The 25,390-nt window shown below is 47.7% G+C and overlaps 2 protein-coding genes and 1 long non-coding RNA gene across 5 annotated transcripts in view; 2 read left to right on the plus strand and 1 right to left on the minus strand.

The window, feature by feature from the left end:
• Nucleotides 1-17,857, minus strand: part of B4GALT1 (beta-1,4-galactosyltransferase 1) — a 49,228-nt gene extending 31,371 nt beyond the window's left edge. Inside the window, exon 1 of the mRNA XM_075931212.2 lies at nucleotides 17,229-17,857. Within this exon, the coding sequence (XP_075787327.2) occupies nucleotides 17,229-17,772 (544 nt within the window). The 5' untranslated portion in view covers nucleotides 17,773-17,857. The remainder of the gene's footprint in view (nucleotides 1-17,228) is intronic.
• The window catches only part of SPINK4 (serine peptidase inhibitor Kazal type 4), a 112,891-nt gene that overhangs the window by 56,073 nt on the left and 31,428 nt on the right, over nucleotides 1-25,390 (plus strand). The gene's annotated exons all lie outside the window — the stretch shown is intronic.
• On the plus strand, nucleotides 17,709-19,527 carry LOC149524104 (uncharacterized). Of its 2 annotated transcripts, none has more exons than XR_016349975.1 (2): nucleotides 17,709-17,847; nucleotides 18,760-19,527. It is a non-coding gene; the product is annotated as an uncharacterized LOC149524104 (long non-coding RNA). The 2 variants fall into 2 exon arrangements; XR_016349974.1 differs by having other exon boundaries at nucleotides 17,715-17,852.

A 25,390-nucleotide genomic window follows, 5' to 3' on the forward strand; every position in this document is an offset into this window, starting at 1 on the left:
TGAAAACTTCCACACAGTGTGCAGCGGCGGTCAAAAAGGCAAATAGGATGCTAGGAATTATTAGGAAAGGGATAGAAAATAAGACCCAGAATATCTTACTGCCCCTGTATAAAACTATGGTACGCCCACATCTTGAATACTGTGTACAGATGTGGTCTCCTCACCTCAAAAAAGATATTTTGGCCTTGGAAAGGGTTCAGAAAAGGGCAGCTAAAATGATTAGGGGTTTGGAACGGGTCCCATATGAGGAGAGGCTAAAGAGACTGGGACTTTTCAGTTTAGAAAAGAGGAGACTGAGGGGGGATATGATAGAGGTCTATAAAATCATGAGTGGTGTGGAGAGGGCTGATAAAGAAAAGTTATTTATTAGTTCCCATAATAGAAGAACTAGAGGACACCAAATGAAATTAATGGGTAGCAGGTTTAAAACTAATAAAAGGAAGTTCTTCTTCACACAACGTGTTGTCAACCTGTGGAACTCCTTGCCAGAGGAGGCTGTGAAGGCTAGGACTATAATAGAGTTTAAAGAGAAGCTGGATAAATTCATGGAGGTTAGGTCCATAAAAGGCTATTAGCCAGGGGATAAAATGGTGTCCTTGGCCTCTGTTTGTCAGAGGCTGGAGAGGGATGGCAGGAGACAAATCACTTGATCACTGTCTTCGGTCCACCCTCTCTGGGGCACCTGGTGCTGGCCACTGTCGGTAGACAGGGTACTGGGCTAGATGGACCTTTGGTCTGACCCAGTACGGCCGTTCTTATGTTCTTATGTTCAGCAAGGCAGAGAAGCCATAGCCCATTTTTGCCAGGCTCCCTCCTCTGGGCCAAATGGGATCAGAGAGCCCCTAAGGTGAGCAATACCCAGGCTCCATATTCCTATATTACCCAGAGACACTGTGCAGGCATCTCTTCCAGTACTCTGCTACCTCCCACTTTGTGAATTGCAAGCATGATACTAGCATATCAGGCTTTGGGTTAGTCACTTGTCATGTACTGAGAATTATACTCTGTTACATGCAACAGTATTACCACAGTTGCTGAAAAGGGCACAGCTTGGCATATACTAATCACATTGAAACACCAGACAGAAGCAGGGCAGGAGCAGATGTGGTCTGAAGAGCTGGTGTGGTTGTACTAGTTGCTGAACAACAGGAAGTGACTTTTCAAAGGTAAGGCTGGTGTAGAACAACAGAGACCTAGTGGCAGAGATGAACTTTACAAAACACAGCTGTAGAGTCAGTGATGTGCCTATTCCATGTGGGGGATTAACCACCCATGAATGTGATCAACATACACCCAAAGCAGATTTGTAACATCTGAACTATCAACAGGTAGATTTAAAAACAAAGTGCCATTCACATCCAACCCTTATTTTTACAACCCTTTAATTTCACACTGATAACTCATCATTTCATAATCGTCACTGAAGATCTGCCTGTAGCATAATCTGTAAATTCGAAAACCAGTTCTAATCAATGGAAATGATCACTTTTACATATACACAGTAGGAAAACAGCAACGTTCTTTCAGGGGTTTCTGGCTAATATGACTGTTTCTTTCAATCATGACTCCAGGTTAACCAATAGTTTTCTCTAGGACTGGGGTTCTCAAACTGTGACCTGGGAGGGCCCCAAAGTGGGTCATGACTAGGACTGTAAGGGTGTAACCGTTAACTGATAAGCATGAGCTTATTAGTTTCTATTACGGTTACACACCAGCTCCTGTCCCACCTCCTGTGTAATGCTTATACTGCAGGGCCCGCAGCGCAGCCGGCTTCCTGGGAGCGGGGCCAGTAGCCAGGGCTGGTGTACACTGGGAGCCGGCTTATAAACCGGCTCTTGCGGAGCTGGCTGCCACCCCGTACTGCTAGCTCTGTATCAGAGCCCACAGCATGGGGTGGCAGCTGGCTCCCAGCATACTGCTTCCGTGGGCCAGGTGAACTGCAGGCTCTTCAGTATAAGCTTTATAAGTGTGTAACTGAGTAACTACTGAGATTTTTAATGGTTACATTGTTAACTGTGTTTTTTACATCCCTAGTCTTGACCCCATTTTAATTAAGTTTCCAGGACTGGTGTTAGACTTGCTGGAGCCCAGGAACAGAGCCCAAGCCTCCACCACCCAGGGCCAAAGCCAGACTGCTTCAGATCTGAGCAGTGGGGCTCAGGATAAAGGTATCCCTCCTGGGGCTGAAGCCTTTGGCTTTGGCTTGCCTGCTCAGGGTGATGGGGCTCAGGCTTCGGCCCTCCCCCTACCAAGGCAGTGGGGCTCAGGTGGGCTTAGGTTTTGGTTTCCCTTCCTGGGGTTGTGTTTTCAAAAGGCAGCAATGAAGTTTGAAAACCCCTGCATAGGGCAAGATAGGAGGAGGTCTAGGTTGGACATTAGGAAAAACTATTTCCCTAGGACTGGAATGGGTGAAGCACTGAAATGGGTTCCCTAGGGAGGGGGTGGAATCTTCCTGGGACTCCATGTCACCTTAGGACGGGATGCAGAAAAAAGTTCTTGATACCTTAAATGACTGCTTCTTGGAGCAGCTGGTTCCCACAAGGGGAGAGGCTATTCTTGATTTAGTGCTAAGTGGAGCGCAAGATCTGGTTCAAGAGGTAAATATAACTGGACCGCTTGGAAATAGTGACCATAACGTAATAAAATTAACATTCCTGTGATGGGAAAAACACCTCAGAGGCCCAACACTGTGGCATTTAATTTCAGAAAACGGAACTACACAAAAATGAGGAAGTTAAACAGAAATTAAAGGTACAGTGACAAAAGTAAAATCCCTGCAAGCTGCATAGAAGCTTTTCAAAGACGCCAGAATAGAGGCCCAACTTAAATGTATACCCAAATTAAAAAACACAGTAAGAGAACCAAAAAAGTGCCACCATGTCTTAACCAGGAAAAGAAGCAATGACAGATAAAAAGATATCTTTTTAAAAGTGGAAGACAAATCCTAGTGAGGAGAATAGAAAGGACCATAAACTTTGTCAAATTAAGTGTAAAAATATAGTAAGAAAAGCCAAAAAGGAGTTTGAAGAACAGCTAGCCAAAAACTCAAAAAATAATAGCAAAATGTTTTTTAAGTACATCAGAAGCAGGAAGCTGGCTGAACAACCAGTGGGGTCCTTGGATGATCGAGATGCTAAAGGAGCACTCAAAGATGATAAAGTCATAGCAGAGAAGCTAAATGAATTCCTTGCTTTGGTCTTCACGGCTGAGGATATTGAGGAGATTCCCAAACCTCAGCCATTCTTTTTAGCTGACAAATCTAAGGAATTGTCCCAGACTGAGGTGTCATTAGAGAAGGTTTTGGAACAAATAGATAAACTTAACAGTAACAAGTAACCGGGGCCAAATGGCATTCACAGAAGAGTTCTGAAAGAACTCAAATGGGAAATTGCGGAACTATTAACTATGGTTTGTAACCTGTCCTTTAAATCCGCTTCCGTACTTAATGACTGGAAGATAGTCGAGTCCCGGATCAGCTGAAATGCTGCTGGGAGCCTGCCATTAGACACGGTATTTCAAAGCGGCAGCGCAGCATGGAGCCTGGGGTCAGCAGGGGAGTCCCCAGCTGGCTCCATGCTGCACGCTGTGTTTCAAAGTGGCAACACCACATGGAGCTTGGGTCTGGCTCTGTGTTCCATGTGGTGCTGCTACTTTGAAGCACCCCCTTTTATGTCCCCCCCCTTGCTGCCCCTTTCTGATAGAGACAGCAAGGGGGCGGGGAAACGACAAGTCAATCAGTATGTTGATTGTCCAATAAGCATTGGCTCAACTAATCGTTCACATCCATACTGGAATCCAGTTCAGGTCCACGGCTTAAGTATGCAACTTCTGTCTGGATAAACCCTAAAGGCCTTGTCTACACACGAGTCACGTTGGTTTAATTTATATCTATTTGTTCTCCAGTAATCACTGGAGCTGTAATCTCCCTGCTCTCCTGCCAAAATACAGCAGCTAGATCCCTGCTTCCATGGGCACTGCAGACCTAGTTGCAGGATCGGGGCCTAACTGCATAGCCAATACAACAGCACCCTTCTGTGCTGCCATGACACTGGTGGTGTTTAACCTATGCTAAGCCACTGTGGCTTTCATGCCACTGAGAATGCATGTGGTGTGCTAGGCCATGTCTACACTGCACTTCCATTATGAAAACTTTGGTCACTCTGGGCTGTGACAAACATTGTAATGACGAAAAGCACTGGTGTGGACTGCACATCGTTGGCGGGAGACGCACTCCCATTGCCAACACTACTGTCCCTTGTTGCGAGTGGTTTCATTCTGTCACCAGGAGACCCTCGAGTGGTCCCCCTACCTATAGCTGAATTGTGCTCTTGTCTAGGGACCCTGTCTCTGAGCCATGCGCACCAGTGATGCTGGCCTCTTCCTCCCCTCTCCACGAGGCTAAGTCAATAGCTGAAGAACTGAAGTTCATGGTCCAGACTGGGGTCTCAGTGGCTTCTCAGTGACTGTCAAACACGCTTATGGACAGGTCAGCTGTCTGGAAGGAGCAGTACAATGTGTACAGCCCTGTCCAGTCCACAGGCCCTGCATTGCCACATCTTACAGCTAGAATCTGCATTTTGGCACAGATACATCCCACTGTGCTACAGATGCCGCACCCTGTTGCGCTAATGTAGATGGAATAAAGGGGCCCAAAGAGTTTGCATGATGCTGAAATGGCCCCAGCACTAAACACAGTTCTGGGTTTGGTGGACAGAGACCTCAGCCTGCTTAGCAGCATGGCACACGCACCATAACCCCCCCCCCCCCCTCAACTCTTTTTGAATCATACAGAAAAGAAGGAAAGAGAGTTAAACGCTTTGGAACACAAAGCATTACATAGACCTTTTGTTTTAGCAACACCCCAGTACCCTTAACTGGAAAGAGGGTTTTAAAAGGAATAGCCCACAATGCCACTTAGCAGTCTCTGGGACAGCACTGCAGCTAGCAGCAAGGACTTAAGGACAAAGACACCCAAAAGGGAAGAGGAAAGAGAAGATGCAGATTGTGTCTGGTGCTGACTTTTATGGACAACTTCTTTGCTGTATAAACAGAGGCATGGCACTCAGTCTTATCAGGGTCTGTCTACACTGCAATTAAGACCCTGCCACTGGCCTGTGCCCCAGGACTCAGGCTTGCAGGGCTCCAGCTATGGGGTTGTTTCACTGCAATGTAGATTTCCGGGCTCACGATGCACCCCCAGCTCTGGGACTCTTCTGGTGTTTTGGTTAGTCGAGTTGACTACTCACATCCCCCCCTCCCCGCTTGCTGCCTCTGTGTCAGAGGCAGCAGGAGTGGGGAAAGCCAGAGCCAGTGCTGGGGGAAGCCAGCTCTGTGGTGCCACCTGCCTCCCCCCCACTGTGCTGCTGTCTCTATCAGAGGCAACAGCAGGGAAGGAGGGGGTGGAGCGCCACGGGAGGTTGCCGCAAAGTAGCCTGGCTCTTACTACATTTAAAATGCAGAGCCACAGCAGGGATAGGTCCCAGTCTCAGCACAAGCCGAGACTGAGCCGGGCTGCTTTCCCATGCTAATTGAATAGTTGATAAAAATTCTATTTACTACTCAATTAGCCAATAAACTGAGTGAAGAAACCCCTCCAAATCCTGATGAACTTGTACCAGAATCGGGCTGTTTAGGGTGTTGCTGTTAGCTGCCTCTTTCTAGTCATAGGCTCAGCAGTATTGCTGATACCCTTGGCTGGCTAAACCAGATTCTTAGTAGGAAAAAGAGGGGTAAGAAAGAAGGAATAAAGTGGGGAAGGAGGATGGCAGAGTGGGGAAGTAGAAGAGGTTTTGACAAAGTCTCACATCCCAAGTGGTGAGTGGGATTTAGCCAGAGCTAATGGAGGACCCTGGTCAGGAGATCTCTCAGGATCAGCACACGGAAGATGCAGCAATGTTACAGAGAGGCCCAAGGGCACAGGAGAAGATGGAGATAGCTACTTTCATCCTCCTCCACTAATTTCTCCCTAACATCTATTCTTCCTTTGCTTTTAAAAGAGGCCCCTAGAATGGGAGTGATGGATTGAACGCCCATCCCCTCATTATTTTGTTCACTAATTAGGCTTCATTTTCAATATGTCAATTCTGGTTCTCTGATTTCCAGTCCCACATTTCTGTTGTTGTTTGCTGGGCATGATCACATGGCTTTTGTTTGTTTGTGCTCATTTAGTCTGTCTCCCTTTTGCACCTTTCCCCTGGTAGGATTTATTCTAGGTTATTGTCCTGGTTTATAAGCTTTCACTTTCTTTTAATACAGTTCAGGTAGAAACAAGAGAACATCTGTAGGTCCAATTGTGACAACAACCCCACTCACGCCCCCAGAACCAGTCCACTGACTGTCATTTTGTAAATAACAAAACCTGCCATTTGCTAATCATCATCAAATTAGGCCATTCTAGGATTAATAAGAATCTGAAAACAGGAAAAGCCAAGGATTTAATCAATCAAGAGTCTCCTGTCTCTGGATTCAGTATTTGAGACACTGCACAGCCTCCATTTCTCTGTAAACATAAACTGGGCATGTGGCCCAGAGAAACCAGCCATTCCCTCAGATAAAAACTGGCCAGAAGAACAACTATATTGCAAAACACTAGATGTGGGAGATGGAAAACTTCCCCTTCTTCCTCTGCTGTGTGTCACAATCTACCATATTGTGAGGAATAGGTGGACCCTTGGAATGCACGCTAACATTTTCACTGTCGCTTGCAAGTCTAAATAAAGTTCGCATTGTTCAAGATTCTTATTTTAACTAGATTATAGGCAGGGCTCGACAAAGTATTTAATTTACTCGCCCAATGGCGAGTAGATTTCAGCCAGGTGCCCATTCATTTGCGGCACACACATGCGCAATGCAGGTCTTGTGCATGCACAGTGTGGGGCTGGTGAGTGGCTTTCGCTGCTGTTTATTAAGCCCTGATTATAGGGATATAATGGATTACACTGGGCTGCATGTTTTCTCTCTGACTGGACTTGCTGAGTCCTGCTGCTAAAACAGTGGTTCCCAAACTTTTCGGCATCATGCCCCCTTTTTGATTTTTGAGAAAACTTCATGCCCCCCCCATCCCCAGCAGCAAAACTTGTTGAGCAAAAAAAAATGGAACTGACCGGAAAACAAAAATAGCAGGAAAACATGGGGGGGGGGGGGGGGGGGAACACACGATAGAGTCACCTCGCGCCCCCCGGAATTTCTTCATGCCCCCCCAGTTTACAAAGCGACACGCTGAACAGCATCTGGACTCATGCTCCTTCTCCCCATTAAATGACTAACTTTTCAGAATTGTAATCTAATAGCAGAGGTGGGAGGGGTGAGCAGAGGAGGGAGACACGTATTAATGATAAATATACTCCCATGGACCAAATTCTGTCTCAACTTCCACCTGTGTAATTCCACGAAGAAGCACAAATCAGAGCAGAAATTGGTCACAGGTGTCTTTGCATTTATTGTTACACATACTGCTGGGTCTTCTTTGCCATTCCCTCTTTAAACACATAGGGGCTACGTCTACACTGGCCCCTTTTCCGGAAGGGGCATGTAAATTTCACCAGTCGTCGTAGGGAAATCCGCGGGGGATTTAAATATCCCCCGCGGCATTTAAATAAAAATGTCCGCCGCTTTTTTCCGGCTTTTAAAAAAGCCGGAAAAGAGCGTCTACACTGGCCCCGATCCTCCGGAAAAGGGCACTTTTTCCGGAGGATCGGGGCCAGTGTAGACGCTCTTTTCCGGCTTTTTTAAAAGCCGGAAAAAAGCGGCGGACATTTTTATTTAAATGCCGCGGGGGATATTTAAATCCCCCGCGGATTTCCCTACGACGACTGGTGAAATTTACATGCCCCTTCCGGAAAAGGGGCCAGTGTAGACGTAGCCAGGGTGTGTCAGAAGTCACAGAAGTTTCCTCTGCCCTTCTAGCTTCCTCCTTGCAGTCTCCTCATGCAGCCTACTCATATTATATTACATTACATTAAGTAATTCTCCCCTTAGGTATTCTCACCTTATCACTGTTGCAAGCAGGCCACATCCCCCCCTATTGAATTAGCCTCGTTAACACTCCCATCCCTGTATGTATGTAAATATCTCCGCCATCTGATTCTTTCACTTCAGGCATCTGAGGAAGTGAGCTGAAGCTTGCAGAAGCTTATGCCCTAATAAATCTGTTAGTCTTTAAGGTGCCACCGACTCCTTGTTGATTTTACTTACAACATGACTGCTGTTTTCACAGAACAGAGTAGGTAGCCCATCTCAGCACAGTCATGGCTATTGCTTGCCATTGGCTTTTGTATCTACCACCAGGGCTACATCCGTACCAGACAGGGCTCACTGGCAAGTTAGGAAGGCACCAAAATGCTGACATCCCAGCTACCTTCTAAACTGGAACCCAGTTAGACCTGGTCCAAATGACTATGGCCAGAGTTGCCCTCTGCACTTCATCTGGTATTGCTTAGCCTCCAGCTCTGTAACTGAGTACACACATGTGCAGGCCCGCTGCAGCCAGCAAAAGCCACCAATATAGCTGGGCCCTCCAGTGGAGACTCCTTAGGCCATGCCCTGGATTTTCATTCATTCAGCACCTCACACACTCAGGCCCTGCTTCCCAGCTGGCCCCTCTCGGCACGACTGCAAAATAGTAATGATTAATGACCTTACATAACACTATCTAGGCTGACTGAATAGCTCCATGGACATCTGCATGCCTTCAATTCCACCACTGTCGGATCACAAACAAACTCAAGGGCCTTGCAGCTGTTTTTATTTATTTGAATCACAAAGCCGAGAGAGGAGTTGCTGGCTGCCTCTTCTACAGCAACCATAAATCCCACCCACACAACCCAAAGCAGGAGCCATGGCACAACATGGCACTCCTCCTCGATCTCACCCTGGACCCCTCCCACTCCCATGGTAGAATTACGACCCCAAATGAAATAATTTCTTTTCATCCTTCTATTTTCAATACAGTTATGTTATAAAGTTAATAGTTTCTTGTGGTATAAAAATGTGACTGAGTTGCTGTAAGTTGTTTTAGCAGCTGGAATAAACATCTGAAGCACAGTTTATCAGCACTAAACTATGCCATGTGCTACACTAGCAATTTCTGAACATTGTTTGGAAGGCAGGTGTAACCAGAGAAACAGACCTTTTAGAGAAAGGGGCTACTGTGCTAATACAACCTCCTCAATACCTTATAAATACACAGTTGCAACATATTTGCATACAAGGAATTTTAACCTCTGTGTCACGGTAAAAACACAAATATCATATGGCACATGACAACTTCCATTGTACCAGCCACATGTCACCAGAATGACAAAGCAAGCAGAAACCTCTACTGTGCATAATTGTATTAAAAACCTTTCCATTTAAAGTCAACTGCTTATGTGCTGGATAGAACAGTAACCTACAGAAGAATAACCTATGTTATGGGCTTCTGGCCTCAAAAGAGAAAGTCTGTTTTATAACAAGTTATCCTAACTAGGGAAATAAAATCCCATTAATTAGTTAACCAGTTAAACAATGTTTAACCAGGTAACCAATTAAACGGGGAGGAGGGGCTGCTTCACTGCTTCAGCCAGCTGGACTGAAGTGTCTTCCCTCCCACTGCAGACCAGGCCTACTCCAGCTGGGTGGCGGGCTGCTCCAGCCCCCACTGGTTAACTGTAAGCGGTGAAACATTCCCATCCCTAATCCTAAAACTGACTATTCTTCCCAAGAATCTTATCTCCACCTCTCCCCACTTTCTTTCAAGGCGAGGGAGAGAAGAAGTAGGGATGTGAAAGTGTAAACATTTACTCATGTAACCAATGAGCGGGGCTTATCGGTTACCATAATGATTATACGCAGTGCCTCCCCCCCTCCCACACCCTCCACTCCGTGCGGTCTGGTAGCACTTTATAGACTAACAAAACATGTGGATGGTATCATGGGCACAGCCCACTTCTTCAGATGACTGGAGTTTTGAGTTTAGGATGTGCAGACCCAAAATAAATGAGAGGGTGGGGGGAGGGGAAGAGAGGAGGGAAAAAAAGAGAGGGTGGGAGACAGGGAGCATAGGGTATAGAAAATTCAGGAAGGTAGAGGGAATCAGTAAGTATCTGAAGCTTGGATAGTTACAACGAAGCCGATAAGAATCCAAGTCAGATGATAGTATCCTTCCTAACATAGGAATCTACACAAAGAGCTGTTTGCACCTTCATTGACTATTAGGTAGATAATGTCCTAACCATCCTTCATCACAATTGAGCCCATTAGCATAAGAATTGAATTTGTGGTTGAACTAATTCCAATGCTTCTCTGTGTAACTGGCTAGTAGAATTGGTTTGTGACAAGACAGTCACTTGAAGATCTTTTAAACAGTGATTAGGAAGATTAAAGTGTTCCCCGATAGGTTTCTGTAAGTCCCCTTTACATATAACTGATTTGTGTCAATTGATTCTTTACCGCAAAGACTGTCCAGTTTGCCGTAGAGCAGTTTTTAAACTAAGAGATGGGGGAAAGCTGATTGGTGCAGAGATGCATGTAAATCAGAGAGAGACTTCTCTTAGAGGAGAATCCATTGATAGAGATTTTCTAAGCTGTAGTCAGAAAGAGGAGGAGGAGAGAGGGCAAACCATGGGCCAGAGCAGACAAACAACCGCATACAAAGGAATCCAATGCATCAGGGAAGGGCAGACAAATAAGCAGTGGCAAATATTTAAAGTGCTTCTACACAAATGCTAGGAGTCTGACTAATTAAGATGGGTGAACTAGAGTACCTAGTATTAAATGAGGAGATTGACATAATAGGCATCACTGAAACCTGGTGGAATGAGGAAAATCTGTGGGACACAATCATACCGGGATATAAAATATTTAGAAAGACTAGAGCAGGCCGGGTGGGTGGCGGAGTGGCACTGTATGTGAAAGATAATGTAGAATCAAATGAAATAAAAATATTAAGTGACTCAACATGTTCCATAGAATCGCTATGGATAGAAATTCCATGCTCCAATAATAAGAAATTAGCAGTAGGGATATATTACCGACCACCTGACCTGGACAGCGATACTGACATTGAAATGCTGAGGGAGATTAGAGAGGCTACCAAAATAGAGAACTCTATAATAATGGGGGATTTTAATTACCCCCATATTGACTGGATACATGTCACCTCAGGAAGAGAAGCAGATAAAATTTCTCAATGGCTTAAATGACAGCTTCTTGGAGCAGTTGGTGCAGGAACCCACAAGGGGAGAGGCAATTCTCGATGTAGTCCTGAGTGAAGCGCAGGATCAGGTCCAGGAAATAACCGTTACACCCCCTGATCTGGATGGTGCATGGTCCTGCCGTGAGGGCAGGGGACTGGACTTGATGACCTCTCAAGGTCCCTTCCTGTTCTTTGATTCTACTTTGTGCCTTAGCACAGACTACAAGGTCCACACTGCAGAGGACACTGAAGAGCAGTTCTCATGGGCCACTCTACACTTAAAATGTTGCAGTGGTGCAGCGGTATTGCTGTGGTAAAGATGCTGTCCACTACCCAAAGAGGACATCTGGCCAGATACTCTGCCTCCATGAGAGGTGGTAGCTATTCCAACAGGAAAACCCCTCCCTTCGACATAATTCTGTCTACACAGGGGATTAGGTCAGTATAACTGTATCTCTAAGGGGTCTGGGTATTCTACACCCTGCGTGACATAGTAATACCAAGGAAACTGCTAGTATTGATCACAGTTCCCTCTAATTTTTTTCCACCCCTTGAGCAGAATGAAATTTGTTACGTGCACCAGTGTGGAGGGATGTGCACCATCACATTCATACTGGTGCATATAACAAAATTCATGTGGCGGAGAGTGGGGGGCAGGGATGTGAGGACTCTAGGGTGTGTCTGGGAACGGGGCCCTCGAGGCTGGTGAGAGGGATCTGGCTGGGGTGCAGTGGCTGAGAATGAGAGGTTTGGGAGGCGGGAGGGGACTCCAGGCAATGGGGTGGAGTGGAGGGATTTGGAATACAGGGAGGGGCTGTGGATTGAGGCAGAAGGTTGGAATGCAGGAGGGGATGAACTCAGGAATGAGAGGATTAGGATGCTAGAGAGGGCTCCAGGTTTAGAGAGAAGCTCAGGCCTGGAGATTGGCCTGCAGGAGGCGTATGTACAGGCTCTAGACTGGGGGTATGGACTATGGAGTGGGGTCAGGGATGAGGAGTTTGGGAGGCTGCTCTGGATGGGGAGTGGCTCAGGCTTACCTGGAAGGCTCTTGGTAAATGGCACTAAGGTAGGCTGCCTGGTGCCTGTGGCCAACAGGTCCAGCTCTGGGGGGGTGGGGAGCATGAGGCTCCATGGTGCTCTGCTCTCGCCCACAGGGCAAAGACAGTGCCCAGAGGCCTGTGGTCCCCCTGCCTAGGAGCTGGACCTGCTTTGCTGGCCACTTCCCTGCCAACCCCCTGGCTGCAGCAGCTCTGTGCTGGGTGTTGGAGAGAAGCCATTCTTCCCTGGCAGCTCCCTGCTGGGACCAGTGGGGGATCCCCTCTGCTAGAACAGCTTCAGGGCTTGGGCAGAGACATCTTTCCCTGCTGTAGCCCTGAGCCCCTGTACAGACCAAGCCTAAGGGTATGTTAGCATGGGGAAAACACCCCACCCCACCAGCTCTGCAACTCGCACCTTGTAGTTCCTGCTTCAGCACAACCTCAACATGGTCTAAACCGGACAAGCAAAATGGAGGGAAAGTTTTTTGCTGTGGTGGCCCTCAGAATGCCACAGAACAATGGTTAATTGCTAACAACGGCCAATATTTAAACAGGCAGGAAGAATTCCAGCCACCCATGAGCCACCAGGATCTTAGTGTGTGTCATTTTCAGAGCCGGATGGACCGTAAGTAATGGAGTTCAAAAGCATCCAGCCACATGCCATTGTCTACCCATGGGACAAGGCAAAATACTGCACATACTTCAGCTTAATGCTCTTAAGCTGTGGCACTGCCAGCCAGCCAGGCCTTTCCAGGTAACCCCACAATTCACAGTAGGGATATGAGATTGTAACTATTTAGTTATTGGTCATGCCACCTCATGGCCCGGCTTCCAGGCAGCCAGCTCCCTGGGAGCGGGACTGGTGGCTGGTAAGCACTGGGAGCTGGCTTATAAGCTAGCTCCCGGCATGCACCAGCTCCCAGCAGCTGCCCTGCTCCCAGGGAGCCCGCTGGACTGCAGGCTCTGCAGTAGAAGCTTTGTATTGCAGAGCCCGCAGCGTGTAACTGTTAAGATTAACTGTTACATTATTAACCTTTTTTTTAACATCCCAAATTCACAGCACATGCTCTACCTCTGCCGCCAAACTGCACAGAAAGTGGCGACCACCTAACAGGGAAGTAAGCCGACTCAAGAGTGTCACAGCGAACGTGGAGCATCACGTAATTCTGAAAAGCGAACTAACATGGCTGACAATTCAGTTTCCTGGTTCGGGCGGGGAAAAGAGTGCAATGAATCATGAGGCACTCTCTTTCCTGTCTCAGGGTTCCAGGCATTTGAAAATATTTGACCTTCTTCTTTGAGGGGCACTGAAGAGCTCTGATAGTTAAACTTTGTAACCTAACATGACAATGTAGTTCAATTAGTGCCAAGTTAAGTCAGTCTCCAGAGGGATTCAGATTTGTGCTTTTTGTGTGGACAGGATTTTAGCACAGTACAAGCCACACAACTGGTTTCTAAAATGATAAAGAAAAAGTGAAAGATATGCAACAAAACACACTGCACACAGTTCCTTTTAGTGACCTCAAAACCACCTCCAAACCAGTAATTTGTTATGCAGATGTGTTGATCCATAAACAGCCTGTAACTTAGCAGTAAGTGGTCAGCTGGGAACTTCTCTGAGAGTTGTATATGTTGAAAACCACATGAAGCTTCTCAAAAGCATTTTAAAAAAATTTCTGGTTGAAAGGAATCCTTGTGTAAACATAACGTACCAGTCAGAGGGCAGGTTCTCTTTCTAATCATCACATATGCTTATGGTTACGCAGTAGCAATATTTAATCATCTTAGACACTACAAGGTCAACGTATCAAGCTTCATTATTTCAGTTTCAAATAATATCTGCCTCCAACAACAGCAGTTAATAAATAAGTTGCCAAGGACAGCAGAAAATTCAAATTTCTCTTATCTCACACTAATATGCAGCGTAGTTGAGCTATACAGCTTTCCTAAACCGATTTGATACATTTACATCACTAGGCCACAATCCTGCAAACATTGAGATACACAAATAACTGTAGGCATGCTGGGGCTGCTTGTATGCATGTCTGCAATATCTGGGCCCTGCTTTGTACTAGGGGATGTTAGGAAGTGAGTAAATAGCTAATCATGTAGTCGACAGAATTTCTATCAACTACACAATTCGTTGATAGGGGAGAAAGCCTTACTACATTAAACTGCAGAGACACAATGAGGGTAGCTCCTGGACCTGGGTCCAGCAGCCACGTCTGCTCCAGCAGCAGCCCCTGTTGACAGCCAACTTCTCGACTACTCTCACGTCCCCCTTGCTGCCTCTGTATCAGATACAGCAGGTGAGGGAGGAAGCAGAAGCCAGTGCTGGGGGCAGCCAGCTTAGAAGTCGGTTCCCTTTTAATCTGTGGGATGCGGAGCAGCCTCTGCCTGTGGCAAGATTGGGCCCACTTCAGGCAGAGGCTGCTTCTCAGCAGCTTCCCCTGCTCCCTGCAGGGGAAGCTGATGATGCTGGGGGGGGAACCACCTTTTAAGCTGGCTGCCCCTACCACTGGCTTCTGCTTCCCCTCTCCCCTGCTGCATCTGATAGAAGCAGCAAGAGGGAGGTGCGAGTAGTCGACTCCACTAACCGATAAGCCTAGGCTTAGCAGGTACTTAACTACTTGCATACATTCTTACTTTGCACCAATGAGTAGAAAATGCATCACAGATCAGCAAGTATTGGAAGTCAGAGTAGGGAGACCAGATATCTGGATGTTAGGGGCTGTATCTGATATAGGCACCTTTCTCTTCCCCATCCCATTCTGATTTTCACATGTGCTACTTGGTCACCTTTAAGTCAGAGGCATGCTAATACTGACTCTGTTCACTCTGGTGATTGTTACTTGTGTGTATTTATTTCTGATAGCATTTTGTAACACTTGTATGTAGAATTCTGTGCTTCCCCCTACATGGTAGATGCTGTCCAAATACTCCCAATTACAGAAAATCCCAAAAGTCAGTCATATAAGAGTGATTTAATCTTTGCTGAGAAGGTGGGTGAGAACACTGGTTTTTGGTGAGAACTATCAGGTTTTTGATGGATCAGCAGACAGAAAAGCAGCTAGAATCTACTGAAATGTGTTAAATGGAACAATCAAGAAATATCATTCCTTTGGTGGGAAACTCAATCCCCCCCTCCCCCCACACACAAACACAAAACAGTCTTAAGAACTAGGGATATGTAAAAGGAAACTGAATTGTAACCCTAGCATTGTGATGGTGAAACACTAAGTACAAGACTAAGTAAAATATTTATAAGTCTGAGAGGAAAAAATACTTAACTCCCCCTCCCCCCCCCACACACACACATTAAGACTACCATGAAGATTTCTGGTAAGGTATGCAAAATATAAACCGTTCATAATTTTTCTAATCACTCTCTTCTCAGCAGCAGTCAGGTGTTACTGAATATGTTTCTAGAGCCAAGGACTTTTCAAATACGTAAATTTTACTTTTCCCAACATTATTCTAGTGTGGTAGTTTAAATAAAATGCCATCTGAAAACACACCCTTGCTTTTCAGCAGCCATTCTTAATGTTACTATTAAGGATCTGTTTATCCTACAAACATGGCCATATCAGGGGACCTGTTCTGAATTCTAAAAGGATCTCAATTTCCAGGATAGTGGGTAAAATGCTGTCTACAGAACATGTTAGAATGTAGGTCAGGGATATAACCCTGCCAGAGCCAGGCCACCTGACTGTTCTATCAGTAGCAGTGACAGCTCTTAAATCTGAAGGTAAACAACCAAGAAATGGATCACACAAAGCAGTGAAACAAATTGTCAGTTAGCATCACAGTAAACTATTATTTGAAAATTAAATAATAGCATTTAATATGCAATTAAACAAGCCATAGTAATCTGTACTAAGATAGGTTACCTTTGTAAATGGAGACAAAATGAATGCAATCTCCACTGACTTCAGTATATTGTCTTTTATTCCTTCACATATACATTCATGGACCCTATGATAAGGAATTTCTCAACATAAAATTGATGTGGATTTATGTAATTGCCTCTCTGGGCTCTACTGACATGACAGGTTGAACCTCTCTAGTCCAGCACCCTCAGGACCTGACCGGTCCTGAACCAGAGCATTTGCTGGACCATGAGAGGTCAGTATTGTCTAGCAGCATTACCAACACTTCCACTGCTTACTGGATACTTAGAAGACAGTTGGGGTAAATTTGAGCTAAATATCAGCCCAGAACATGGAGTGCCAGGATTGGTGGTTGTAAACAAACTTTATAAGATTGTGTGAAATTTGGCCAAACCCATGAAAAGTGGACATCCAACTAACTAAAATCTAGATGTGACCGGACCAGAGAGTGTCCTACTAGAGAGTTTCAACCTCTAGTAAGATATGTGACCTAATCTCATTTCGTCCTTTGTTTGGATGTTTGCTGATTTTAAATACATAGATCATTGATTTAGGGCCTGAGAAGGCTGACTGGGTTTTTATCTTGTGGCACTGCTGTAGAATAAGCTAGCTGAATGGGTTTTACCAGGAGAACATGACAGGATATGCGGTTCTCTAACCTGTCAATCTGAAGAAGTGAGCTGTGCCCATGAAAGCTCATGATCACTTTGTTAGTCTATAAAGTGCTACCAGACCATTTGTTGTTTTTTAAGTTTAGTCTGTAACTGACAAGCCTGCGCAAATCTCCACACACTGCGCCATCCCTCACAAGTGGGGCATGGAAACAGGAGGGAGGGACAGACAAGGGGAGTCCAGTTGCTGAACTTATCCAGGGCAGCCGGGCTTGGTTGGAAAAGGAGCCGGGAAGACGCAGCGGAAGCTACCGGCAGAGGGGGTGGACAGTTACAAAGCAGCATTCCCGGCACTGCCAGAGCCAAAGCGCGTAGCCTCTGGCTTCCTGCCCCGGCCACGGACGCCCGGTTGACGGCAGGGTGCGGCCGGGACGCTGCAGGGGGTTTGTGGGGAGGCAGAAGTCTGCTGAGGCGCGGGCCGACGGTTCGCAGGGGCGGCGCTGGGCCGGGCACTTACCCAGCAGCGGGGACTGGTCTGGGCAGTCCGGCGGAGGCCAGGGCTGCGAGTGGTTGGTGGGGCCGGGGCTGGGCGGCGGCGGCGGCCCGAGCTGAGAGTGGTTGGCGGGGCCCGGGCTGCGCGGCGGGGGCTCGGGGTTCCGCGGCGGACGCAGGGCGTTGCCCGTCAGATAGTAAAGCAGCGTGGCCGAGAGGTGCAGGGCGCAGAAGATCACAACCAGCCGACAGGCCCGTTGCAGCGAGGTGCCGGGCAGGGCCCCGCCGCCCTGCGCCTCCTTCATCGCGGCGCATCCCCGGCTCTGCGCTGCGCGCCGCCTCCGGCTGCTGGGGCTGCTAGAGCCGGCGGGGCGGAGCTGGCTCCTCCCCCTGCAGCGGGCAGGGCTATGGGCTCCTGGGGCCCCGCACACCCCTCCCGGAGAAGGAGGTTGCGGCTGAACTGGCGGACCCAGGCGTGGCTTCTCCGTGAGGCTGCTGCGCTGTCCGGGGCCGCGGACCTTCTGTCGCCTCGAGGCCTGCTCTGTGCCTCGGTGTGAACCCACCTCCATCTCTGAGAAGGCTCCTCAAGCAGCCCCAAGTCCTTTTGTAGACTGGCTGGATTCTTTCATGGGCCAGGTTTAGAGGTGATGTGAGTGGGGACTTATTTTATCGGACCAGTGGCATGAAAGGGAGGAAAACAAATTGGCGGTCACACTGGTGACCCTGGGTGCAGTGTTCCTCCTTAGTGCAGAATGAATGTTGTGGAGGTGCCATGTGTACATCACCTCCCTAGTGGTGCACATAACAAAATTCTGGGGGGAGGGGAGAATTGAAATGTGGGAGGGGTCTCAGGAGGGGGTGTGGGAGGGCTCTGGTTAGAGTTGCAGGCTCTGGGGGGCAGATTGCCCCAGAGCTAGAGCAAGGAGAGGACTCTCCCAGCTCTGTCCCTGTGGCAGCACCTCAAACTTCTTTGCCCCATGACCCCCTTCTGCCAACAAAAATTACTGCATGACTCCAGAAGGGAGGACTGAAGCCTGAGCCCACCTGAGCAGTGCCACCCTGATGGTAGGAGGGGGGCAAAGCCTGAGCCTTGTTGCCAGAGGTAATGGCATTGCCAGAGGTGTTGGGTGTTGGGGAGCAAAGCTGAACAGGCAGGAGGCCTGTAACCTGAGTCTCACTGCTCTGGGCTGAGGCCGCGGGTGGTGGTGGTTTGGGCTTTGGCTTTGGGTAAACGTATTAAAATGAGGTTGTGACCCACCCTGGGGTCCTGGCACCCAGTATGAGAACTGCTGAGCTGGAGTAATAGAATGCAAAGCCAGAGGGGATGGTTGTGCTCTGAGTTGTTTATTATTTGTATTATTGTAGCACCTAGCAGCACTCATCATGGACCAGAGCCCCATTGTGTTGGGTGCTGTACAAACAGAGATGAGAAGGAGAGCCTCACATAGGCGTTCATAAGTAATTTGTAGATGTTTGTCCCTGAACGGCTGCTTAAGGATATTTCATTTTCTGTGGGGTTATCTCCTAAGTCCTCATCTGAGTTTTTGCACCCTCAGAGGCTCCTTTCAGCTGAGAAGAGCAAACTCGGCTCCCTCAGGAACAAGCCAAATCCTTCTTCATCACTTCATCTGCAACCAGGGCACTCTTCTGGCAGGAAAGTGGTTGTGTTTGCAATAACTGTCATGCTTTGCTTATGAACAAGAATATGCAAAATGCATCATGTGACATGTCAATTTTAAAATAACAGTTTGCTGAATCTGTATACAGGAGGCCCCCGACTTGCAATGTGATTGGTTCCAGAGGAAGCATTGCGAGTCGGAGGTGTCGTAACTCGAACCCGCATTTACTGTAGGCGCCATGCGCCATCATAAATGCAGGCCGAGGACGAAAGTCGGGGATTTCCAGCCCCTTCCACGCTTACAAAAATGGTAATAAGTGTGGGGGGTCGGAACTCAGGCGGTCACATCTTGGGGGGCCTCCTGTATCCTGTTTTTCTATGTATATCATTCTGGTATGTGAAGTTAGAAATATGATGTGTGAATCTGATTTTAATTCTAAATGTGCTTATGAGGGTCATTAGGGATGCTTTAAAGCGGGGCTATTCAACACGTGGTCTGTGGTGCAGTTTGGGTTTACACGGGGTTCAACACGCAGCCTGTGGGTGGGAGCCAGAATAAAAAAGTAGCCAATATAATGGTCTTCTGTTGAGATGCATTTTAGTATTTACATTCCTGGACTGTCATTGTTCATTAAAAGTGCTGTATGTGGGTGGAAATCGGGCAAATATTACATTTTATTAATATCACAGAACCAATTTAAATGGGGCCTGCATGTTGCGTAGTCTTTCCTTAAACTTTGTATTCATGGCCGTCAGTGTGAAAGAAGCTATTTGAATATATATTTGTATGTATATGCAACCACACTAAGTTGCGGCCCTCAGCATGTGCTGTGAGTATCATGGTGATCCTAAGTAGGCTTTAAAGGGTCATAATGGCTCAGTACTCAAACCAATGACCAGTACATGGTTTTGTTTGTCCTTTAAGCCCAAACTGTGGTTTGTCCCCAGACATGTGGCCATGCTGCCTGGCATGGGTGGCGGGCTTGTATAATTTTTGGTGGTGCCCCCTTGACATCCCCCCTCTTCTCTCCCCCCCCCCCGTTAGCCATGCCTCTGGAGGTAACACTCAGGGCAAGATGGACACATGACCAGAAGTAAAAGGTGTCACGTTACCCCTCTTGAAGGGCTTTTCCCACCATTCTCCTACCAACAGGGATTAATTTGGCGCCCACCAAACCCCCCTCATGCAACTATCCTGCAGTTGCATTAACCCAATGTGAGTGCCATTAACTCGGGGACAGAGAGGCTGGGGGAAGTGTTCCCTCTAAGGCTATGTCTACACTCGCGGCTTCTTGCGCAAGTATAGACGTTCTTGCACAAGAACCCACAGAGTATCCACCCTGCCCGCCTGTTCTTGCACAAGGAAATTTACAGTACGGCGTGGTAAGAGAGTTTTGTACAAGAGCTATGCTCTTTTCTAACAGGTGTAAGCTCTCTTGCACAAGAGGGCAATGTGGATGCTCGGCAGGGATTTCTTGCGCAAGAAACCCCTATGGTTAAAATGGCCATTGGAGCTTTCTTGAGCTAGAGAGCGTCCACACTGCCATGGATACTCTTGTGCAAAAGCACAGCTCGCACATGGCAGTGTGGACGTGTTCTTGCACAAGACTTCTTTCAGAAGAACCCTTGCACAAGATGTTCTTGCGCGAGAAACCGCCAGTGTAGACGTAGCCTAAGAGTTTTGTCCCATGAGCAGAATGAATTTTGTGTTGTGCACCAGTACTGAGTTCATGTGGCTTGTTTGAATGTGCCACTGTGGCACCCAAGTTGTTATTAAATATTTTTAAACCTTTACCTTTTCTCTCTGCTGCCATGTCTCCTCCCCTTGTTCCATCAGCTCCCCTGGTGCCTGCTACCCCCCCCCCAACTCCTCACCCTCCTCTGCTGTCCTGACTCCTGCCCTTCTCACTGCTCTCAGCCCTCCTGCAACCTGCCCTCCTCCACCAGCCCTTCTCTCCCCCTTGTGCCCACTCCTCCAGTAGCCCTACTCTTATCATGTGAGCTACCCCTCCTCATCCCCTCTTCTAACACGTCCCTCTACAAACCTGCCCTGCCTCTCTCCTCTGGTGCTGGTCCCTCTCCTGCAGGTGTCTGCCCTTCTGCTTCACCCCCAGAATTCCCTGGCACCTGCACCTTCCCTTACCCCTGCACCCTCCTGGTGCCTCCCCCTTCCCTCACTGCACCTGCCCCCTTTTTCCCTAATGCTCACCACCTTCTGCCTCTGTGCCCTTCACGCCCCTGTGCCCTCACACAAGATTTGCTCCATCTCGGCCTTCCTCATGCCCACTTCTTTCAAGCCTTATCCCAGGACCTCCCCCTCCAGCTTCCAATGCCCTTACCCTCTCAGCATCACCCTGTCTCCCTCCCACTGACACCTCCCCTCCGGCCTTTTTCCTTATTGTCTGCACTTGGCCCCCTGGCATTTGTCTCTTCTCTACCCTGTCTCTTGGTGCCTTCTCCTTTCTTCCCTCTCTTCCCTCCCCCTCCATACAAGCCTTTTCCTCTCCCAGCCCTTCCCCCCCTTTCCCTCCGCACAAGCCCCTTCCTCTCCCACCCCTTCCCCCTCTCTCCTCCGCACAAGCCCCTTCCTCTTCCACCCCTTCCCCTTTGTTTCCCCCTCTCTCCTCCCCCTCTGCACAAGCCCCTTCCTCTCCCAGCCCTTCCCCTAGTTTTCTCCCTCCCCCTCCCACACCCCTTCCTTCTGCCTTCCTTTGCGGGGCCAGAGTCTGCACTCCGCTCCCGAACTCCGAACCTTGCAACTCAGCTGCGCGGTGCAATGCAGTGCCGAGCAGTTTTAAAGTCCCGGGCCTTGACGTCATGTCACGCCTGGCATCTCCCTGCCCATCTGTTTGAGTACACCGCGCATGGCAGCAGCAGCCGGCGAGGGGGAGCTGAGTGGAAGTTGCACACGGCCGGGCCAGGGCCAGGGGAGAGACGCTCTAGGGCCAGGCTGCCACCTGGTACTGGAATCCATTGTGCACAGGGTACTTTTCCATGGATGGAGAGTGCCAAAGAGTTTTTGCTGGGGGGGTGGTCAGCTGGGGAGAATTTGTTTAAGGAATGGAAAGCAATCAAGTTTGTGTCTTTAGCTGACTTTTGAAACTGCCTTGCCCATTGAAAGAGGATACACATGAAGATACATGACAAAAAAGAACTCTGAAAAAAGCTGTAGATGCAAGCCAGAGTAAAAATCAACACTGACTTGAAAATTTTTACCTGAGATAAGAGCTGCTCTTTAGGGTAAGAATTTCCATGTAATAAGTTTCTTAGTGGAGTGTAACTCCCTAACATCTTGGCTGTGTCTAGATTGGCATGATTTTCCGGAAATGTTTTTAACGGAAAAGTTTTCCGTTAAAAGCATTTTCGGAACAGAGCGTCTAGATTGGCACAGACGCTTTTCCGCAAAAGCACCCGTGCCAATCTAGACGCGCTTTTCTGCAAAAAAGCCCTGATCGCCATTTTCGCGATCGGGGCTTTTTTGCAGAAAACAAATCTGAGCTGTCTACACTGGCCCTTTTGCGCAAAAGCTTTGAGCAAAAGGGACTTTTGTCTAAACAGGAGCAGAATAGTATTTCCGCAAGAAGCACTGATTTCTTACAGTAGGAAGTCAGTGCTTTTGCGGAAATTCAAGCAGCCAGTGTAGACAGCTGGCAAGTTTTTCCGGAAAAGCATCTGATTTTCCGGAAAAACTGGCCAGTCTAGACACAGCCCTTATGTTTAAGTTAGTAACTTACTTTGATTTGTCAGTTTTCACTTGCAATCACTTAAATTCTACTTTTTATACTTGATTAAAACACTTCTGTTTACTATCAAACCCAGTGTAAATAATTGTTATGGGGGGGGGGGGAGAGAACAGGAAGCAACCACTGTGCATATCTCTTTCATTGATAAGGAGGACTGACCTTATGAGCTTTCTCTGGATAAAACTTTTACACAGGATAAGATGGATTTATTTGGGGGTTTGGTCCTCTTTGGGGTCTGTGTTCCTGGCTGTTGAGCCCTTCTGGAGCTGAGTCAGTTCAACATCTCTGTTGCTATGCAGGAGTGTAGTAACCTCATTTCAGTGCCTTGGCTGGGGAGACCAGAGCTTCTGGCCCAGCAGGACAGCATGGTGGGGAGTCCCAGCAGGCAGGGAGGTGGAGATCAGTGGCTTGATGATTACACTGCAGGATAACCCCAAGGGAATTTCTGTGATCCAATCTCTTACAAGAATGATAGAACATTTTGAAATATTTTTTGTCTACAAATTTAAAAAAATGATTTTTCAAAAAAATTTAGAATTTTTTCAGTGTCAGTCCTCTCCTCCCCCCACCTTTCTTCTCATGTCCTCTCCTTTCTTCTTTCCATTTTGTCATTGCAAAGGGAGAAACAAGAAGGGAAAGGGGGAAAAGAAAACCAGAATAAAAAACTGCGCATTCTCCTTCGAGAGACATCCCTGGGGGTGCTCCACATCAGGTGTAGAGCGTTCCAGCGCCTCTGGACGGAGTTTTGCTAGCAGTGCCTTAGCGGGGGCTGTGCATGCACAGTACATAATGCGCACGAACTCCCTAACTAGCTATGCGTATGCGTGGCCCCCGCCTCCCTTCAGTTCCTTTCTACCGTCCCCGGCTGCGGACAGAACGCAGCAGTGCGCTCTCTCCTTGGCTCAGTTAGTTCTCAGTTAATTTCTAGTTTAGTGTTTAGTCTGTTTTCTTCAATGTTGGCTAGTTGTTACTGTTGCTTTAATTAAAAAAAAAAAGAAAGAAAAGTGGCGCAGGGTTTGACCACTGCTTCAGAGCTCAAGCTGGTATGAGTTCTCCCGGCTTCAAACGCTGCGCTCTCTGCAGCAGCGTGATGTCCACCTCTGATGGGCATGAGTCCTACCTCAAATACTTGGGGAGCTCTCATTCACGCAGAGATTGCCCCCACTGTGCTAAAATGAGACCTAGGTCTCATAGAGATAAGGAGCTTAAAGTGAAATCGCTCCATATTGACAGCAACAAAAAAACATGCCTCTGACCCAGGATCTGGGCAGGTCTCATCATCTAATAATGAAATCTCTAAGCCCTCTAAAGGAAGGGCAAGTTCTTTATCTCAGCAACCCGTTAAGAGACAGTCTGAGGGGAAAAAAGTCCCGCTACTCAGACAAGAGCCACCTCAGCACATTCGACAGCCCAGGTACCTCAAGCGAACAGCGTAGTAAGCCTGAAAGTGCTTCAAATGCTGCACCGATCGAGGCAAAGTACCACTCTGTGCCAGCCTCAGTAAACCTGGTAATGCTGACCCCAATGACAGCTACAGCGGTACCTCAGCCACTCACAATAGCACCCAGTGAAGGGATAGAGAATTCTCTGAACGCTGCCCCCTTTTCTCAACAGTTAGGGGCTATAGCTCTCCCTTTCACGTCTGAGGTAAATACGGGCTCCTCTCAGTTAGCGCAGCCCTCCATGTCGCAAATTCCCCTCGTCACTTACAGGGAGAGTAAAGACTTGTGCATCGATTCAACCCTTCACTCTCCTATATTGAGTGAAGATAGATATATTCAGTCACTTCTCTCTGACGACTCAGATCCACAGTTTCCCCTCTCACAAGAAGAGGAGGAGGATGTGAAGTGTTCTCACCGAAGCCCGCCTCCAACCTCAAGGGGCACTGGGGACACACGGTTACATGCCGTCAGACCTCCTCAGAGCGTAGATGGCCCTGTGGGCTCCATATCTTTGGATGCCCCCCCCCCCAGTGGCATACCCCGCACAATGGCAAATGTGGAACCATCATCCACATCAGCGCAAAAAGAGATTGTGTAACATGAAACACATAGAGAATCTGCTCTCGTGCTTCACCGAATTTCCTCACAGAGACATGAGGAGTGATAATGACAGCCAGTACTACCCTGGATCAGCCACAGGGACTCTGGATCACAGATAATCATTAGCAGTCATGGGAGAACCGATGCTACCTCCAACTGGCAATGCTTCAGAGGACATAACCTCTTTCCAAGGTTTATTTAAACGTGTAGCCCAAGACCTGAACATTTCAGTGGAGGAGGTACAAGACGCTCCTTACGACCTCACTAACATCCTACAGTCCAGCTCATTTTCAAAAATTGCTCTTCCTATCAATCCAGCCATTCTCCAACCTGCAAAAACTTTATGGCAGACACCTGCCTCGATTTCCCCCTACTAGTAGAAAGGTGGATCGAAAATACTTTGTGCAACCCAAAGACACTGAGTTTCTCTTCACCTATCCCACCTGACTCTGGTGGTGGATGCTGCACAATAGAGAAACAATCAATAAAATCGCTTAATCCATCCGATAAGGAGAACAAAAGGCTAGATGCCTTTGGCAAGAGAGTGTATGCGTCTGCTACGTTCCAACTGAGGGTGGCAAACTATTCAGCCCTTCTCAGTAAATATGACTACAACAGTTATATAAAAATGAACTCATTTATTGATTTGCCAGACAGTAAAAAGGGCACTTTAAGGCCATTGTCTCCAAGGACAAGGCAATTTCGCGGACAGCGCTCCACGTGGCGCTTGATGCAGCAGACACAGCCACTAAAGCATTGGCTATAGCAGTTACTATGCGCAGGG

Source organism: Pelodiscus sinensis, chromosome 6, assembly GCF_052426305.1.
Source record: "Pelodiscus sinensis isolate ZL-2025 chromosome 6, ASM5242630v1, whole genome shotgun sequence".
NCBI classification, from domain to species: Eukaryota; Metazoa; Chordata; order Testudines; family Trionychidae; genus Pelodiscus; species Pelodiscus sinensis.